This window comes from Equus quagga, chromosome 10 (assembly GCF_021613505.1).
Source record: "Equus quagga isolate Etosha38 chromosome 10, UCLA_HA_Equagga_1.0, whole genome shotgun sequence".
NCBI lineage: Eukaryota > Metazoa > Chordata > Mammalia > Perissodactyla > Equidae > Equus > Equus quagga.
Genome location: NC_060276.1, coordinates 56,287,046 through 56,307,953, shown reverse-complemented (window position 1 = coordinate 56,307,953; position 20,908 = coordinate 56,287,046). Strand labels below are relative to the sequence as shown.

Below are 20,908 nucleotides of genomic sequence, written 5' to 3'. Positions count from 1 at the left end.
AAGGACTGACAGGAGTGACGTCACCAGGATGGCAACATATGTCCTTCCTGACTTCACTCCCCCTCGCAAGAAGAACTGCTAACAACTGTTCAAGAACAAGACACTACTGAGAGAGTCCTAGAACAAGGGAGTGAAGCTGAAACACCCCTCTGCACCTCAGAAACTAAGACAGCCTGCATTAGAAGGGTAAGAGAAGTGGCTACACTTTGACCACATTGCCCCTCCTTCAGGCCAGTGCAGTATCATGAGGAGAGGTCTCACCTGAGACTCTGGTTACTCTGGTGGGAAAAGAGAATTCAGGGGAAACAACCAGCACCCCCTGGCCAGCATTGTGGATCACTTTGTGGGAGAGAATGCAGGAAACCACAGGAAGCATCCTACAGCCTCCCTTGGGAAGGGAGCCAAGCCAGCAGTCCTACCCAGCTATTCTCAGCCAGTGGCACAATCCCCACCCCTATCCTCAGATCTTGGACAGTTGTTTTGCCTAAAAATAGATCATAATAGCAGGGCCTACCTACCCAAGAATGTTACCAGAAGACACACCCAGAAACCCAAACTGAGCTGACTGGTAAAGAACTGTCTCTGCCAAAGCAAACCTGTAGAGTCTGGAAGAGGAGCCTGATTACTCAAATGCACAGATACCAGCATAAGGAATCAAGGATCATGAAAATTCAGGTAAATATGACACCACCAAAGGAAACTAATGAAGTTACAGTAATTGACCCTAAAGAAATGGAGATCTATTAACTATCAGCCAGAGAATTCAGAATAATCCTTTTAAGGAAGTTAAGTGAACTATGAGAACATACAGACAGACAGGTAAACAAAATTAGGAAAACAATGTGTGAACAAAACGAGAAACTTGACAAACAAATAGCAACCATCAAAAAGAAAAATAAACAGAAATCCTAGAATTGAAAAATACAGTAACTAAACTGAAGAATTCAATAGAGTTTCAAAAGTAGATTCAACCAGGCAGAAAAAAGAATCAGTGACCTGGAGGATAAGACATTGGAAATTACTCAGTCAAAGAAGCAAAAAGGGAAAAGAATGAAAAAGGGTGAAGACAACCTATGGGAATTATGGGACACTCTTAAAAAAACAATATTTGCATTATGGGAATTCCAGAAGGAGAAGAGAAAGAGAAAAAGACAGCAAGTATACTTAAAGCAATGATGGCAGAAAACGTCCTGAACCTAGAGAGAGAAGTAGACATCCAGATCCACGAGGCCCAAAAGAATCCCAAATAGGTTGAATCTGAATAGGGCTACACTGAGACACATTATAATTAAATTGTCAAAAGTCAAAAACATTTTTTCTTTTGTTTCCCTTGCCCCATCAGACATGGGACTTGAAAATGTGCTGCTCAGACAGATGTCAAAGAGCGTACTGCCTATGTTTTCTTTTAGAAGTTTCATGGTTTCGGGTCTTACATTCAAGTCTTTAATCCATTTTGAGTTGATTTTTGTGCATGGTGTAAGGGAATGGTCTACTTTCATTCTTTTGCATGTGGCTATGACAACATGGATGGACCTTGAGGGTATTATGCGGAATGAAATAAGTCAGAGGGAGAAAGTCAAATACCATATGATCTCATTCATAAGTAGAAGATAAAAACAACGACAAACAAACACATAGCATTGGAGATTGGATTGGTGGTTACCAGAGGGGAAGGGGGGAGGAGGGAGGCCAAAAGGGGTGATGAAGCTCACATGTGAGGGGATGCACTATAATTAGTTTTTGGGTGGTGAACATGATGTAATCTACACACAATTCCAAATATATTATGATGTACATCTGAAAATAAACAAATCGATGAAAAAAAGTCAAAAACAAAGAAAGAATTTTAAGAGCAGAAAGAGAAAAAAGAGAAGTTACATACAAAGGAACTCCTATAAGACTATAGGCAGATTTCTCAACAGAAACTTTTTAGGCCAGGAGAAGATGGGATGACATATGCAAAATATTGAAAGAAAATAACTGTCAACCAAGAATTCTATGCCCCACAAAGTTGCCCTTCAGAAACAAAGGAGCGATAAAGACTCCCAAATGAACAAAAGCTGAGGGAGTTCATTACCACCAGACCTGCCTTACAAGAAATGTTAAAGGGAGTTCTTTGAGTGGAAGTAAAATAATGCTAATTAACATCATAAAAACTTAAAAAGGTAGTGTAAATATCAACGGTAATGGTAAATACATCATCATAGTTAGGTTCTGCAATATGATGATAGTGGCACATAATGCACTTACAACTCTAGTTTAAAAGTTAAAAAAAAATTAATGTGGTAAAAGTAACCATAGCTACAATATTCTCTTATTAGTTACACAATAAAACAACATGTAAATTGTAACAGCAGTAACCTAAAATGTGAGGGGAAGGAGAAGTAAAAGTGTAAGGTTTACAAATTCTATTGAAGTTAAATTGTTATCAGTTTAAAATAGGGTGTTATAAGTTTGAGATATTTTATGTAAGCCTCATGGTAACTACAAGGGAAAAATCCTGTAGTAATAAAGAAGTCAAAGCATATTGATACCAAAAAACAAAAAAACACGAAAAAAGACAGCAGGATGAGAAACAAGGGACAAGTGATCTACAAAACAACCAGAAAACAATTAACAAAATAGCAATAGTAAGTCCTTACCTATCAATAGTTACTTTAAACAGATTAAATTTTCCAATTAAATGACATAGAATGGCTGAATGGATAAAAAAACAAGATGCAATGATGTACTGCCTACAAGAGTCTCACTTTAACCTTAAAGACACACACAGACTGAGAGTGAGGCGGTGGAAAAAGACATTTCAAGCAAATGTTAACAACAAAAAAAGCAGGGGTAGCTATACTTGTATCTAACAAAATAGACTTTAAACTAAAAATGGTAAAAAGAGACAAAGAAGCCCATTATATAATGATAAAGTGGTCAATGCATCAAGAAGATATAATAATTATAAATATGTATTCACAGAACATTGGAGCACTAATATATATAAAGCAAAAAATAACAGAGCTAAAGGGAGAAATAAACTAAGACAATAATAGTTGGGGACTTTAATAGCTCACTCTCAACAATGGATAGATCATCTAGACAGAGAACCAATATGGAAGGGCTGACAAAGTTTCAAAAGCTATGAGGTGTCATTAATAGAATTTTGCAAACCAAAGAGCCCGCTTTCTAGGCAAATAGATAACACATATTGTAAGCATCCAGGTATGAAAGCACCTTCTGGGAAGTTGTAGCTGAGGCAATAAAGCAGTATACATCAATGTCCAAACTTGAATAGCATATTGTGTTGCCTTTACCCTCTGGTAGTTTTCCTTAAAACATCAGGCTGTTTCAGAGACAGTGAGATTTAGACAGTTACTTGGGTTATTAGTAAATTCTCCCAAGAAACTGTGATACAGGTTGTGCTTGAAAATCATAGGCTAATTATGGCACATTTCACTACCTGTTAATACAGGTATTTTAACTGAAGGTAAGATGGAATCCATTGTCAGTAACCAAGAACAGGAGGTAATTTCAATGTTGTGTATACCATATGATCTCACTCATAAGTAGAAGATAAAATCGACAAAAAAAAAAAACACGTAGCGTTGGAGATTGGACTGGTGGTTACCATTGAGGAAGGGGGGAGGGGGGAGGGCAAAAGGGGTGATTAGGGTCACATGTGAGGGGATGCACTATAATTAGTGTTCGGGTGGTGAACATGATGTAATGTATACAGAATTTGACATATGATGTACATCCGAAAAAAAATAAAATTAAAAAAAATAAATAAATAAAATAAAATAGAAAAAAAATGCTATTTTCATACTGGGAAAATGCCAAATGGGAACTGAATAATGGCTAGGTGGTGATAGTGGACACAAAGGCAGTGAGCAAAATGATTTTCCCTAGTGATCAATTCAGATTAGGAAAATGACAGTCTCTAAGAGAATTGGATAGATACAGCAGCACAGGGGATGTAGACATGTTCCTTAAAGTCATCTGAAGCAAACGTGAAGACAGATGCAGGCCAAATGCAGAAATGGCGGCCATATGGTACTAGACTGAATATAGCTTCCTGGGAATCAAATGTTATAATATTGATGCTTAAAGCATTTTATCCACGTAAGTGAATCATAAAAATAAAACAATTTAATAGAATTGGAATCCAGGACAGAAAGTTTGCGTGATCTGTTCAAGTCTGATTATAAGATATTAGAATTGCAAGATATTAAATATTAGTTGTTAATTTCATCTCTATTTCCATTTTTTCACATTCCAAGTTTCCTCTGGCTGAGTTCATAATATTTAAACATTCATAGAAGTAGAAAATGTTGGCCGAATGCATTTAATAGTAATTATTGATTTTTGTTGGGTTTTTTGCAAAGTAAATCTTAAAAATAGTTTTTCCCCAAAGAAATATCGTTCACGATGAGTAAGTATAAGGGTAGAATCAGGTAGGAAAAGAAAAGAGGAGAAAATCAGAGTAACCCAAACTACTGTCAGTGGAAGTTGAGAACTGAGAAATTACCTGTGTAGTTCTGATCGGTTTGTGCTGTGTCAGAGTAATTTAGATCACCCAAACCAATTTTCCCTTTATATTTCAAGCTTTTAAATATAATATGTATACATATATATATATATATATATGTATATAGGCAGGCTAATAAAAACATCAAACTCTATTTTGTTTGCATAGACCCAGCCTCAGCATAGACTTACTCTTACAATAATTCTAAATTTTATATTCAGTGAATGTGTTAGATCCTTTGTTTAAACTGAAACTCTTATGATAGAAGATGAAAAAAATCCTCAGGTACTAGGGTTATTAGTGAAAGTGAAAAATGTCTGCAGTGTCTCTGCTTCAGCATTTGCCATTCCACATGAATCCATAAATATTTGTAACAAATAGTGATCGAAGGAATTTCAGCATAAATAAAATAAGCCTGAATTTGCCAGGAAAATTTAAGATAGATGTTTTCCTGTTTTTTCTGTAGAAACCACACATCTTAAACTTGCAATTCTCCAAGAAAATACAAATTTAGCCTAAATTAAATTTAACGGAAAAAATGTGACTGAAATAATGTGATCTTGAAGTCTTCTGACTACCTTGGAACTAATCTGAGAGATTTTAGTTACAAAATTGCAAGTTTATTTTCTGTCTGGTTATCACGAAAACAAAATACATTACTATAAAACCGTGATTAATAGTTGCTACATTAACTAAATCCTTCTATCAATTTACCAAAAGAAATTTAAAAAGGAAGTTTCATGGGTAAATCTTGGAATCAGTGTACATTCAGTGCAATCCTTTTTCTCAAACATTCCGTGTCTAGAAGGCTGCGATAGTTTCAGATTTAGCCAGTTTTTACTGAGGGTCTGCCATATGCTAAATACGGTGGTAGGTCCTTCCAATTTAGTTTTCTTATTTAAACTTCCCACAACCACTCTGAGGTAGTTCTTCCGGCACATTGAAGTTTAAAGATGTAACATCTCAAAATACAGAGAGATTATCATGTTCACTGTATTATAAGTAGAATAGCCAACACGTACATTTTAAGAGAAAAAAAAGTTAAAATAAGAAAGTGGGGATCTCTGGTGATTAACCCTTGAATAACCATTGAAGTTAAACTGAATAAGTTTGTGAAAACTTTCTAATTGATTGAGATTTTTTGACGTTATTTCTCTTTGTCATATAGACAAACTATATTTCTCTAATATTGTTATCAGAGAAAATCACTACCATGCTATTCAATTTATAAGTCTGTGAACTCATTGTAATTTACTGCACAATACTAAGCACAACTGAGCACTCAATAAGTGTTTCTGATAAAAGCCATTAAGTTAGATGTGAATATTGAAAAATAGAGTAAAATTGAAAAAAGCCCTACAAACTAACTAGAAATGAAGATGAGGAAGAGGGAAAGTTAAAATATGAAACAAAATGGAACATTAATGTGTTCTAGTGATATTTGCTCCTCCCTGCCACCTTGGCTATACTTAAAATTATTATTATTATTATTATTATTTTACAAACAAAGAGGTTGTTCACCAGATGGTATAGGCTCTCGTGGTAAAAATAGGATTTTGTATTTGGTGAAGGTTGTTGAATTGAGCATTACTATTAGATGCTTGCCTCTTTGATAAAACTTAAGAGATTTTCAGAGGAAAGGCAATAGTTCTGATGGTCTTAATGCTTACGTTACAGAAGAAAGAAAAAATGTGAAAATTGCAGTGCTTTACCATAATAATTAAAAATTATTTTAAAGAAAATTCAGCTTTGTAAAATAATTAAATTAAACGACATCATTTTGAATTGGCTAGGTTTACAACAGTGTTGCAATTATGATTTCAAGACTCATGTATTAGGAAAACTTTTAGTTTTTTTCTATACAAAAAATATGGTGCCTCAGTGTCTCTATTTCTTATTTCTCAGGTAAAATAGAAAAATGAGTATATCTCACCAATGTGTGTGTATGTGTGTGTGTGCATGTGTGTTTGTGTATCTGTGTGAGAGAGAGAGAGAGAAGAGAGATGACTAATGAAAGAAGAATATTCTCAATTTTATATCATTGGTACTGTGGTAACCTCAAAAAATAAGAATATGCACAGATTATAAATAGGTAGAATTGTACAGTTATTAGTGAGCATATTGATATAAATGTCAAACCTGTATAATCATCTACACATTCCTCATTAAAGAGTTTATCAGAGGTGGCAAATTATAAACTGTTTGCTGTATAGACTATTATTGTCAAGTGTTCCATGACAATGTCATTCTGATTTTTAGTCATCTTTAATTTTTAATCTTCATCCTCCCCAAATACCCACTGTCTACCTTTCTTGGATACAAGTAAATGGTATCTAAGGATTAATCCATAGAACTGCTGTTTTGCTTATTAAACAATTGCTTATGTTAAATTCATTCTTGGAAAAATATTTTGCTTTTATCTGTACTGACTCACATTTCCTACTCTTTTGTTTCCTGATTCTACGTTACAAATAGGTTCCATTATACATTTTTTCAGTGTAATGTAAATTGCTTTTCAGAATCTTTAGGTCTGTAGAACAGACTAGTTGATGTGTCTCTAATACTATGCAATTTCTTGAAGCTGTGAAAATACATGCTTAAAATTAGGCATAATTTTGAAATGATTTCTTGAAATTGTAAAGACAGCTAGTTAGAAAAGATATTGTGGTAGGAAGCAATATTAATCATCTTTAAATGTAGAGAAATTTGACTTTTATATAGCCCATTGATTTCTCAAACTGTGTTCCCCACACCAGTGACATCAACCATCAATTGGGCACTTAGAAATTCCAGTTGCCAGGCCCTACCCTAGACCTACTGAATCATAAACATTGGGACTTGGGAAGGTTTGTTTTAAAGACCTTCAGGATATTCTGATGCATGATAAAGTTTAAGAACTACGGCTGTTAAGATGCTGGATTAATAATTGGCTCCGTTGTACCTTCCACTGACCCTCTCCATTCAGATATGTTAACTGAGCCAAAAGAGAAAAATAGAAGAGAAGAAAAAAAGCAGTGATTTTAAAGTTAGCACCTGAATTGCCAGGTCAGAGCAGTAAATTTCTTTTCCTGATTTGTGCCAGATTAAGAAGAGAGATTTCTTCCCTGGTTGATGGAAAGGATTGCACATTTCCTGGCAGGGAAGCAAAATGAGAAATCTGCTTTACAGCCTCTGCAGTCAGCCATCAGACTGAACCCTTAGTAAGGGTAAAAGCGGGGGTATATTGGAACCCTGAGGCTATTTTACAGATAAACCAGGGTAAGGAAACATTATCACCTGGAAGAGTCGGCTAATTGATGGAAGCGTGTGCCCTACCCCCAGCTTTCTTAAACACATCTCTTGAAAACATCAGCTTCCTTCCCACTTTTCCTCTCAGCCCATTCCTGCCTCTTGTTTGCCAATTTCTGATGCAGACTGTTACATTATTAAATCCCCACTCATTTAATGTTCTCTCTGCAGCCTTTTTCACAGAGGCAGCCAGGCTGGTTTTCTGGAGAAGGGACTTGTATATGCCTCTGGTACTGTTTGGTTGTTTATATTAGAATTTCTTGTCTGTCTTGCAGTTTTTAGATCAAACTCTATGAAACTTCTTTCTATTCAGGATCCTCAGCCTTTTTCTATTTCTAGGTTCTAGAAAATATAGATGTACTTTAAAAAAATCAGTTGTTTTCTTTATCTTTGATGCAATAATACATCATCTCAAAGATGAGGGGAAAGTATGTGTGTGCCCCAGAAAGATTTACCTTTCACAATTTTTTGCTCAAAAGACTATGATATGTAGACGAGTTTAATAAATATATAGTAGACATGCTATGGCAACTGCATCAACTATTTTTCAAAATTATAAAATTTCAGTTTGTCACAATATCTGTAGAGTACAGTAAGCACTGATTTTATTGGAACTGTTGAGAGTTGACCAGAAACTCTTTATCTCCATCCCCTCTTTCTTCCCTCTGTTACTGTACAAAATTGAGGTCCTGGGGCGTGTGCCTTCAGGTCTGTCTCCCTGATTCAGGATTTGGGGCAAAATTGAAGGGGTTAGGGAGAACAGGCTGGCATGTCGAAATGCTGGTGGGACAAGTTTTGATTGGTGGGCTTCAAGTGTTTATAGTGAGGTTCTAAACATTCATGACAGGGTGCTAAACATTTATGATGAGTCCTAAACGTTTATGATATGGTTCTAACACTTCTGATGAGGTGGGGAGGGAATTTTAACGCTGGATCTTCCTGATTGAGGGACCCCTTGCTTCTGCTGAGTCTGGCTTTTAAGTTCCAGTCACATCCCGGTCCTCTGATTCTGTGGGGAGGAGAATCTTTGGTTCTGTGGTCATTTCAGGTCAAGATTTCTTCTTCTGTGCATGCTCTTGCTACACGACTTTGCAAATTTTCTGAAAGGCAATTCTTAATCACCCTGTTGGTAAGAGATGGGTCAATTGAACTGGTCCTGGAGAGCCTGCGGTTATACCTCCTCCCACCACATACTTGTAAAAATCTTTTAAAATTATATACTCATGTACAATCTTGTCTATTCTAATAGAAAGAAATTATGGAGTCAATCTGATGATTAGAAATCTTACCTCATGTCTTAAGATTACCAGTCCTCATATCCAAAGTCATTATAAGTACTGTAGACCCAAGATAGTTACTGTTCTATATAATGAGGAGATCACAGTGGGGAAATAAAAAAACAGACAAAGGTCCAAGCTTTCATGGAGAGTATATTATACTGAGATGAAATATGTAACAAAAATAGTAAATAAGTTACATTGTATGTTAAATGATTAAATGGTGATAAATTTTGTAAGAAAAAAGAAAGCATGTTAAGCGGGTGGAACAAGGGTGCAGGTTGCAATGTTAAATAGAATTTTCAGTATAGTTTCACTAATAAGGTGACAGTTGAGCAAAGAACTGAAGTTGAGGACCCAAAATTAAATACATAAGAACTCTAAAACATAGCTTGTGAGGTATTGTTAGTTCTAAATCATTGATTTGACCTTATTTTCTTATTAAGCTTATTAAACTCTCTAGTATAAGTTCAGCGCAGAAAGGAAGATCTAGTTAACTGTCCATTCATTGAGATTTTCTTATATAATTCTGGAACAGTGTTTGCCAACCAGTATTGACATTTGGGCCAGATAATTCTTTGTTGGGGATGGAGGTGGAGGGTGCTACATCCCTGGCCTCTACCACTAGATGCCAGTAGTGCACACCCCCACTTCCTCAGTTTGGTCATTCAAAAATGTCTCCAGTGTGGGGCCAGCCCAGGCAGAACGGTTAAGCTCCTGTGCTCCACTCCGGAGGCCCAGGATTCACCGGGTCGGATCCCAGGTGCAGGCCTATCCACTGCTTATCAAGCCATTCTGTGGCAGGCATCCTACATATAAAATTGGGGAAGATGGGCACAGATATTAACTCAGGGCCAATCTTCCTCAAAAAAAAAAAAAAAAGTCTCCAGCCATTGCCAAATGCCCCCTGGGCTGAAAAATAACCTTGCTGAGAACCACTGACCTTGACTTAAGAAGTCTCCTCAGACCGTTGATAATAGAGAAGGTAACACTGGCCTAATTTAAGCTGCAGCCAGGCTCATCCAAGTATTACTTAGAAAAGGATCTTTCCAAACATGTTGCTTCATGATGGATGCTTAGGTGGTCAAATATCTTACTATAGTCTCCTCTCCCGGTCCTAGGAATTTTCCATTAAGATTTAATTTATTTAACGAAACTTATCTTCCATTTACTCTGGGTCAGGCATTGTTTTACAAACTTTACAAATAGTAACTCATTAATCTTCATAACAACCCTATGAGATAGGTGTTATTATTCTAACTTTACAGGTGAGGAAATTGAGGCACAGAAAGCCTGAGTAACTTTCCCAGAGGCTTGCAAATCATGGAGCAGGGTTTCAAACCGAGGCAGTCAGGCTCCAGCATCTTTTGCTCTTCATCACTATGCTCTCAGCTGCTTAAATTAACATGTAACATATGTTAATATTTAGCATTAGCATTTTAAAGGCTCTGAAACATTCTACTTTAACAGATTTAGCAAATAAAAAGAGAAAAGAAAACAGTATGCCCAGTGATTTTGAATTTCAGATAAATAGCGAATCATTTTTTAGTATAAAGATGTTCCATGGAATGTTTTGGACATAATTATATTAAAAAATCATTTGCTGTTTATCTGAAACTCAAATTCCACTAGGCACGCTGTAGCTTGTCTGGCAACTCTTGCTTTAAGGAAAACTGTTTAACCCATTTTTTTTCAACACCAGTATGAGCAAGAAAGCTTTTCTTGTTGGCACACCAAATATCCTGGAGAAGTCTCATGGGACTTTATTCTAAGGATAGTGGGAACACTTTTGAGCTAGAGAGTGAATAGATTAGTTTGAGTACTTACTCCAGACCACGGTGATCTCTCCTTCTTTGAACTTCTAGAGGCACTTACCAATTTCTGCCACATGATTTCACACTTGATTCTCAACTTCTGTAACTTGTTGACTTTTTTCCAGAATACTGTGTTAGCTGCTTAATGACAGGGATTCAGAATCATACTTCTTCCACATCCTTCACTGGATATAATATTTGTTATCAGCATAATATTTTATCTGAAAGGTGATTTATTTCTAATTCATAATTTATAAAGGAGCCTGTTATGCCAAATTGCTAATCTAAGGATTCAGAGCAAAACAGGGCCATAATTGGTTTTAGAAGAATTCTATCTCACTTTCTAAGGCTGGTGACCCTTCATTCCTTTGCTACTAGCTTTCTATTTTCATTGATCACCATTATTTCTATTTTTTTGTCTCCTTAAATAAATGTAACAATTTGGGGATCAGGTTTTTATTTTCCACATTTGATGATGGCAACACTTGAGTCATTGTTCAGCTCAGATCATGAACGCTTCCTTATATTCATGCAGGTCAGATCATTACACAACAGTTGGTCATTTTGTTGTTGTTATTGTTCCTCAGTTTGGAAGAGGGAAGCAGGTGTCTTGCTTGTGCTGAATATAATACTAATGATACCAACAAAGGAGAGTCCCTTGGGCCAGCTGTGTTTTGGGGAAAGCCCTCAAATTAAATAATGAAATATAATTTATTTGTTAAAACATAAAAACTCATGACCTGGTAGATGGCTGCATTTTTCCACTGCTGAGTGAGTCAGCTGTGTTCAGTTTCTATTCCTGTATCACAATCCTCAAAGCCCAGGGGAAAGAGGAAACACTTAACTCGATGATTAAATAAGGAAAATAAGCACTAGAGTCATATAGAAAGTCTCTAGCAGCCTTGATTTTAATTTTTAGGGAGACTTTTCCATTCTGAGCACTTACCATATGTTTATCTTTTTTTTCTGCAAATAAAGTTCATGTCAACTTTTACATCTATTCATCTGGGCCCTAAGTGAGAAATTATAATTAAGAGCTTGTTCTCTAAATGGATTCTCAAGTGCTATTACAAAGTATGGCAGGTTTAACAAACAGGCTCAATAACACCAGTCTCTGCTTCAATAAATGAAGAGGTTGCTCATGTCCTCGGCTGGATAGCAGTTGTCCTATCTTTATCTTTTAGTTTATACCATTGCATCATATGTGTTGATGAAGTGTTTAATATATACATTTGAACACCAGCCTTTTAAATCAAAATGCTCATCAAAATCCTTTCTCCCTGGATTACAAAGAGATTCTCTTATTTAACTGACAATCTAAGTTTCTAGTACTTGCTCATATTTAATTTTGTTTCCAATTAGGATTTCTCAAACCTGCCTAATAAATTCCTACACGACAGTGCATGTATTCAAGCTCTCAGGAAAATGTAGATATCATTCCGATGTGAAGACCTATTACATGATTGAAATAGATTTTTAATGCATTTATCATTCATTTTTGTAGCATGTGATTTAAATCAGAAAAAAAATGATGAATGGTTTGACAGTTTCCACTCATATACACCAAAACATAATACAGTTCAACTAGTTTTTGGCTATTATGGACCTTAACATGCAATGTGACCTTGGTCTGAAAAACCATGTTTGGTTAGCGCAGAAGCTTAATCATACGAAGTCATAAGTAGAATCCTTCTTCTTTACGGCCCTTTTCTAGGACTAGGAAATTTATTGCTTGTGGGACAGGTAGGATATGAACAATGGACCAAATAGAGTCCAGGGTTATCTCATCTGTGTGAAAACTGCTGCTGAAAATCGATGTGACCTCTGCTACACTGTCATCCCAATTCCCACCCTCTGTGTCCTATTTGTCTTTTGGCAGAAGCTTAGATCTGTGTGCTGTCTCTATGTGTCTCTCTTGGGCCAGATTATCAAAATGAATCATTGCCTGCATACCTCTTATATTTCTATTTATTTTCCTGGTGTTGACTAGGTCTGATGAAATATGATTCTTTTTGCATTTGATCCTCACTGCAGCAAGCAGCACCTAATTCAGCTGTGTCTATCTCTTTAAAGAAGAGTAATACTATTTTGAAACTTCAATCTACTGTACAGCAACATTACAAACCATAGACCATGCAACCTGTCTTCATAGTCAATAGTAATTTTCCTTTCAGCCAGTTTAATGGCATTTCTTTCTTCTCCAAATAGAAGACTTCTGCTGATTTTAATGTAGTTATAATTTTGTTTTATGCATACTGAATGTGTTGCTTTCCTTTCCAGGTATCTTGTTTGCAGAATACCACTCATATTCTTACCAGTGAGGTTATATGTGTGCATAGGGTAATATGTAACAAGGAATCCATTAATTTTAAGAACTCTGCCCATGATACAAAATATTTATTCAGGGGAAACATTGTATTATCTCTGAATCAGCAGGAAGTCAATGTTCTAACTTTGTATCAGTTAATTTTGTAAAAATAGATCTTCCAGACTACATAAATTCTTACTTTAAGATTGATAAACATCAATATAAAGGTGTAGAGTATCCCAAATTATTATTGATATTGAGAGATCATTATGAAGTCATACTATCCACTTAATGCACTCATGTGCAGAAGACAAAATACTAGCTAGACTATAGACTATAGTCAGCTAGAAATATAGCCTTCAAACAATACAAATAAAGCATAATATTCCTTGGTTAGTTGTTGAGAAATGTACTGTAAAAATATTAGAGCTGCTGCCTAAGACATATTTTAGAATTTAGGTGTTTTTTATGAGATATTTCAAATGCACAAACCTTGTAAAGTAGATCACAGAATTTGTGATAATGTGCTCATTCCCTCTGGAATACTTGACCTCTTCCAAAACTACCACTGACAAGAAAGAAAGGAAGAAAGGAAGGGGAGGAGGGTTGGAGGGAGGGAGGAAGGAAGAAAGGCAGGGAGGGTGGGAAGAAAGAAGGAAGGAAGGAATATTTTATAAGAAGTTAGGGTTAATTTCACAACAAGGGAGTTGTAGAAAACACATGCATCATGGATTTATGATCAAAATATTATTTTTTAAGTTTTACTAAAAAATAGCTTTCTGTGCTAAGAGAAAATTAACAAGCTATTTTAAGCATTTTATTGAATTCTTTAAGACTGATAAACAATATTTTTTACAACATTTTGTGAAACTGCTGATTCTCTGTAATAATCATTTAGCACTGTTTTACCACTATAAGTTTTGGAAAATTAGAAATTGTAAAGGTGATCTATATTAAGAGCATTTTATTCAGAGATAATGCTATCCTGTTAAGTAATCTCACAGAAGGTTCCCGCAATTGTATGCCACAGTTTCCCACACAAGAAATCTCACAGCAAACCGTGATGACTGTGAAATCAATGGAGTTCAAGACTCTGCACACTACGTAGATAGGCTGCCTGCAATTGAAAAATGATATCTAACTGTATGACAGATCCATAGTCCTATCCCTACAGGAACCAAAACCAATAGCTAGATTTTTGTTTCTAAGCCATGTGAAAATTGGTTAGGTCTAGATTCAAGCATACTTTCTTGAATCAGTCTCATAATATATGGGACCACTGAAAATTTTTCCGACCAGACAAATGCATATTTTCAAACTTCGCTTGTGCCAAGTTACTGAAATAAAGAGACAGTGTTGAGTAATTTTGTTCGAGGTGCTATGATTCACCCCATTAAATTCATTTAAGAATACCAGGGTTTGTTTGGCTACATTCCAAGATTAGCTCTTTGTAGCAGTTTATTTTTAGATAAGTCAAAAAAAGCCCCAATTCCTAATTGCAGGGGAAACTTTGCTATCAGGTTCATACATTGTACATAAAAGATTTTCAGCCAGAATTCAAGTAGATAGCCAAGTAATTAGCTTCTCAAAGTAAAATTCCTTTTGCAATTATATATATCTGTCCAAAACAAATCTCAAACATCTTATTAGACAAAAATTCTATTGATGTCTGTTTATCTGAAGCTAAGAGAGAATCTCATTAAAGTAATGGGAATGTGGGAGAAGGTAGTATAAAAATAAAAGAGAAAAGATACCGCTTGTGTTTTTCCAGCATAGGTGGTATTTTTTCACGAGGAATAGTCTTCAAAATAAAAGGTAACACTGCAAACAATTCAAATGCCCATCAACTAGTGAATGATTAAGCAAAAAAGGATACATCCATGCAATGGGATACTTTTCAACAACAACAAGGAAGAAACCACTGATACATGCCACAACATGGATGAACCTCAAAAACAATATGCTGGGGCCGGCCCCGTGGCCGAGTGGTTAAGTTCAGGTGCTGCACTTTGGCGACCCAGGGTTTCACCAGTTCGGATCCTGGGCATGGACATGGCACTGCTCATCAGGCCATGCTGAGGTGGTATCCCACAAACAAAACCAGAAGGACCTCCAACTAGAATATACAACTATGTACTGGGGGACTTTGGGGAGAAGAAGAAGAAGAAAAAGAAGAAGATTGGCAACAGTTTTTAGCTCAGGTGCCAATCTTAAAAAAAAAATATTCTTAGACCTAAAAAAAGAAAAGACGACCACTTGACCCAATGAAGAAATTTAATAAATATTAAAAAAAATATGCTAAGCGAAAGAAGCCAGACACAAAAGACCACATATTGTATGATTCTATTTATGTAAAACATCCAGAAAAGGCAATCTTATAAAGACAGAAGGTAGATTAGTGGTGGCCAGGGGTTGGGGTTGAGAAAGGAAATTAGCTGTAAATGGGCGTGAGGGTGATTGAGATGTCCTGAAATAGATTTGTTCTGATGGTTATACAACTCTATGTAACCAATGATTTACTAAAAATCATTGAAGCATACAATTAAAATAGGTGAATTTTATTGTATGTAAATTATACCTCAGTAAAGCTGTTAAAAAGAATGGAGATGATAGATAGATTTGGAGAGAAAAATAAAAAGCAGTTTATGCTTTACCAGGAAGTGATCTGATTATTTAATTTATAAGTATTCATAAACTTATATTTGTTTCTCCAAATTTCATGCCTCTTTAGCAGTAAATGTTGTTTCCTTTTCACGGATTCTTTACTGAAACATTTATTTTGAGAAATTAGAGGCAGCTGGAGAATAGATAAGATTTCCAATTATGAGTTTTCTATCATTTAGTTTTAGAAACAAAATCTTTATAGATGCCATTAAAGGTGAAGGAAACAGTGAAAATTTTAGCTCTTAATTTGTGAACCTTCTGATATTAATTTTATTTTTTTCAGAAGAGGTACCAGTTCAAATTCCAATGATGAAATCACCCTTGGACAAGATCCAACTGACTCCTGGGCAGGCATTGCCTCCTGGATTCCCTGGACCATTCATTTTTGCTGATAGTCTGTCCTCCGTGGAGACTCTGTTGACCAACATTCAGGTCAACAATATTTCTATAAACAAAATAAATGTAATACAAGACATTAGCACCTACATAAATTATTTCATATTTGAGAAATTAAAACAGATAAGATGAACTGCATGTCAATTGCTGTACTTTGACAGGGTCTGCTGAAAGTGGCTTTGGATAATGCTCGCATCCAGGAGAAGCAGATTCAGCAAGAAAAAAAGGAACTGAGGATGGAGCTCTATAGAGAGAGAGAAATTAGAGAAAACCTTGAAAGACAACTCGCAGTTGAGCTTCAAAGCAGAAGTAAGTTTAACAAGTTCAATTACAGAGTGAATATTTTGTTGGAGATATTTTCAATAGTAATAAAAATATTCTCAGGGATAACCTTGGAACTGCTGAAAACAAATGACAAGCTAAGAATCAAATACTGTGTGTAATCCACCAGGTAAAATATTTATACAATTTTCCTTTGTAATAAAAGACAATGCACTAGATCTGCACTTCAGGCCATTTGCAGATTTGTAAACATGAATATTTTTAGTTTTCTCACAATTTCATAAAATATGCCTGAATGTAGATGATCTTACCATTCCTTATGTATGGAATGCCTACTCTTTGCTGAGAACAGTGCTATATTCTGGGGTTATAAGATAAACAAAATTCAGCCATTGTCCTTGAGAGGTTTATATTTTAGAGGTTAGCACAACCAACCAGTTAATTTCAAGACAAAGTGGCAAGAGCAATGATACACAGTATTTATGGTTTTCTAGAGAGGGGGAAATTAGTTCAGCTTGGTTGGGGGTGGGAGGATAGTTGAAGAAGCCTTCCTGATGCTGACACTTGGACCTGAGTCTTGAAGAATCAGTAGGCTAAAAAGGGCATGAGAGTACCTGAGTGATTTGCACTTTCTAGACAGAGGTATCAGTGAGCGTAGGCATGGCGGTAAGAAGGCTCAGACACGGGCAACTTTACACAGTTTGCTATTACCATGCTTTGAGTTTTATGAAGTGAATGATGGGAGATGACGCAGAAATATCGGGGTAGAAGCTAAATTATGAAGGATATTTTTAACCATGTAAAAGATTAGTTTGGACTTCATCCTCTAGGTGAAGGGAAGTATTAAAAGATAAGCAGAGGGGTGATCTAGTCTGATTTCAATTAGATACACCATTCCAGTGTTGGGAATAGATTAGAGGGAGCTTGGAGTAAGACTGGAAATAAGGAAACTATGTAGAAAGAGATTGCTCTCATCCAGAAAGTGGTGATGAAGACTGAATTAGAGTAGCTTAAGTTGGATGGAGACAAAAGGGAGAAAGTGCAAAAATATAGTTCACAAATAGAATTAACTTTCCAACCATGGGTAGACATTTGATTATCTACAGATATGGGTAATGAGACCAGTTCATATCAAAACCAGAGAAAATTCTAAACTTCCCTTTAGCCAATAATTTCCACCTCTTCCTTACATTTACCATAAAATACTAAACAGTAGCAAAGTGACTCATGAATTTCAGCTTCTTTCTATTCTCTGCCTACTTTTCTATGGAAGAATCACAAAGCAAAAATTAAGTAAAAGTGTTAAAGAGTTGGAAGGAGAGGCAAAGAAGGTGAGAAAATCCACAACCTGAATAATACCTCCCAAAACAAGGAAGAATGACTCTACTTGAGTGAAATCCACTAATTTTATACTATTCCAAAGAAGCATATTGTATTCTGAAATTTGTGTCAAGAAATTGAAAACTGACTGTATATTTTCCTTAGGGCCTAAGAATCAAAGGTCTAGTTCAAAATGGAAATTCAGTCATTGCATTGAAAAAAATTAAACTTGTTCTCACATCTTGCCAAAGTCATTAAATACTACTAAGCAAAGACTAGATTTTCTTTTTAAAATTTGGATAAATTAGTTTATTTCTGGTATTTGGTATGTAAAATAGATTGTTATGATTAGCAGTCATAAAAACACATTTCTTCAGTAGGGAAATTTTTTGTACTAAAGGACCAAATAATCATATGTTAAATATAATGACATTCTCAAGTTGACTTATGAAAATCTACTACATGTTGTAAAATTGGCTTCTAACTTTTAGACAGCTACTCATGCTGATTTCTGTTTACTAACTTCTCATAGACTCTTCAGCTCTGTCTTTATAATTATCATATCTATTGTCTTTTTAAAAAAGTCCTAGACATGGTAGATGTAATATTATATCTATTATCAAATTTACTCTGAAGTATTTGTATTTAATAAATTTAGCATTCATTATGATAGAATAGTAATAATACCACTACCACTACTACTATCATTATCACTACTGCTGTCATTACTGTCACTACTACTGTTGCCATCACTGCGACTACTACTAGCTAATGCTTATCAACTGTCTGCAATGTGCTAAGCACTGTTTTTAACCTTTACCTCTTATGAGTAACATAATTATAGGAGACTACTCTGTTATCCTCATTGGTTTAGAGAAGCTGCTTCATCTCTATGAATCTTTGTATCCTCATCTATTGCAATAGTTGAACTGGATGATCACTTAAATTCCTTTCTAGTTCTCTAAATACCTCGTACCAAGTATACCTAACATTTTACGACAAAGAGTGAACACTTTATCTGAATTCATGTGATTGAAAAGAAAGAGGGGGAAAAATCGATATGGTCATAAAGTAATGTCTCTCCAAGGATATAGAAAGAATAGTAACAATATATATACATATATAAAGGTATATATATAGTAAGAATCCTTATGGCTATCTTTTTTTTCCAAATAAAGAAAACAATGTTTCATGCTCAAAGTAAATATTCCACCTAACTACCTTTTTGTTGCTAGCCAGAATGTGTTACTTCAATTAAATACACATATACATACATAATAATATTCTTTTCAGATTAAACACTTAGAATCATAGAATCATAGAGCAACAAGAGAGGTTGGAGGTCACCTATCTTGGTCCTTGATCGACTATATGGTCCCCAGGCTTTGAAACAACTACCTATGTGATCTTTGGCCCTCAGGCTATGAAAACTACTAACTGTGTGATCTTGGGTAAATTTCTTGACCTCTCAAGGACTCAGTTTCCTCATCTATAAAATGGAGATGATAGTATTTTCCTTGCTGAGATTTTGTAAGGCTTAAATGAGATATAGTCTTTCATCAAAAATAACAGAAACTATGCATTCTCAGTGTCTTTGTTCCGAGAGTTCCGTTTTGTTATTACCTTAGACCTCTGAACTTTTGTCTCAAGTAAACATAAATTTACCTGGGTAACTGGGTAGCTGACTCTCTTCAATCTGCTGAAGGTCATTTATATGAAAAGACATTGAATTGTGAAGTAAATACAATTGACACTCAAATTAGCATCATATTCAATTTAAGTAAAACATTTTAATTATATGTGAATACTTTTAACATTTTTAAAATGTTATATAATTTATAATTTCGCTAATGTTCCTTCTATGTTTTTCTATTGCTATAATGTCAATATCTTCATTTTTTAAAACTGATTTAGGATGAATGTGAAGGTCAGTCAGCTTAGAACTCTGCTAGGAACCAATATGATGCTGGAGCCCAATAATTCTATTTGAGAAATTATCACAGATTTCAAGGTTCAGAATTTAACAACAATTGTACATTAGGATGGTTTATATTCCTTCAAAACTGGCAACTCTATTTCACTGACCAAGCCTTTGCAAACTCTTTACCTTTTCACACTTTAGCTACCATGCAAAAGCGCCTGAAGAAGGAGAAAAAAGCGAAGAGAAAACTGCAGGAAGCCTTGGAATTTGAATCAAAGCGCAGGGAGCAAGTGGAGCAGGCACTCAAGCAAGCCACTACTAGTGACAGCGGGCTGAGGATGCTGAAAGGTAATGTGTGATTTGGACTTTCACACTCAAGGTACACAAAGCAAAGCTGGATTTCAAAAAGAAAGAAAGGAAGGAAGGAGGGAGGGAGAGAGGGAAAGAAGGAAGGAAGAAAGGAAAAAGGCTTTGTCCAGGAATAATTAAAAAGTCAATTTGAGGCCAAGTGCTGTAGGTCATTAATTAAATCTGTCAAAATAATCCCTATTCTGGGAAATACAAATAGCATAGTAATAACAGAAAATCCTGCTGACTTTTGCAGTAGAAGCAGTAATATTGATAACCACCCTGCACCAAAAATGTAAGTGTTTTAGGTCCATTCACGTTACAATATGCTGATGTTTGGTGTACTCTATTTTAAGGAGCTATAGGATGCTGGTTCCTTTAATGCAGATTGCATCGGTGTTGAGGGCTAAAGGAGTGCCTGGTTCAAAAAGAATGTTCTAAGCAAATCCCTGGAGATCTCATGAGAAGAGGTGCTTCCATCATGAAATCTCTTAATTCCAAACTTTTCCAATTCCATTTTAAATTATGAAACCCCACAACGTCATTTCATCTCATAGAATATTCAGGTTCTTCTTTCATGGCACATTGACAGCTGTTACATTTAACTGATATGTGTGTATGATAAGAATGAGCCTAATAGCTTTATACACACGTGTACATATACCCCATACACACATATGATACACACATGAACTAAAAGAGAGTTGCTTCACTCTACTATACTAAGAATAAAGAATTTTCTATGAACGTTCAATCGTATTCTTTCCTTTCCAA

The 20,908-nt window shown here is 35.4% G+C and overlaps 1 protein-coding gene across 5 annotated transcripts in view; it reads left to right on the top strand.

Annotated features, from left to right (window-relative positions):
- DACH2 (dachshund family transcription factor 2) overlaps positions 1-20,908 on the top strand; it is a 470,115-nt gene that overhangs the window by 433,415 nt on the left and 15,792 nt on the right. For 3 of the 5 annotated variants that reach the window (XM_046672634.1, XM_046672632.1, XM_046672631.1), the window contains 3 exons: positions 16,151-16,329; positions 16,425-16,572; positions 19,988-20,134. In XM_046672634.1, coding sequence (XP_046528590.1) covers positions 16,151-16,329; positions 16,425-16,572; positions 19,988-20,134 — 474 coding nt within the window. The remainder of the gene's footprint in view (positions 1-16,150; positions 16,330-16,424; positions 16,573-19,987; positions 20,135-20,908) is intronic. The other 2 variants (XM_046672635.1, XM_046672633.1) reach the window with 1 other exon arrangement.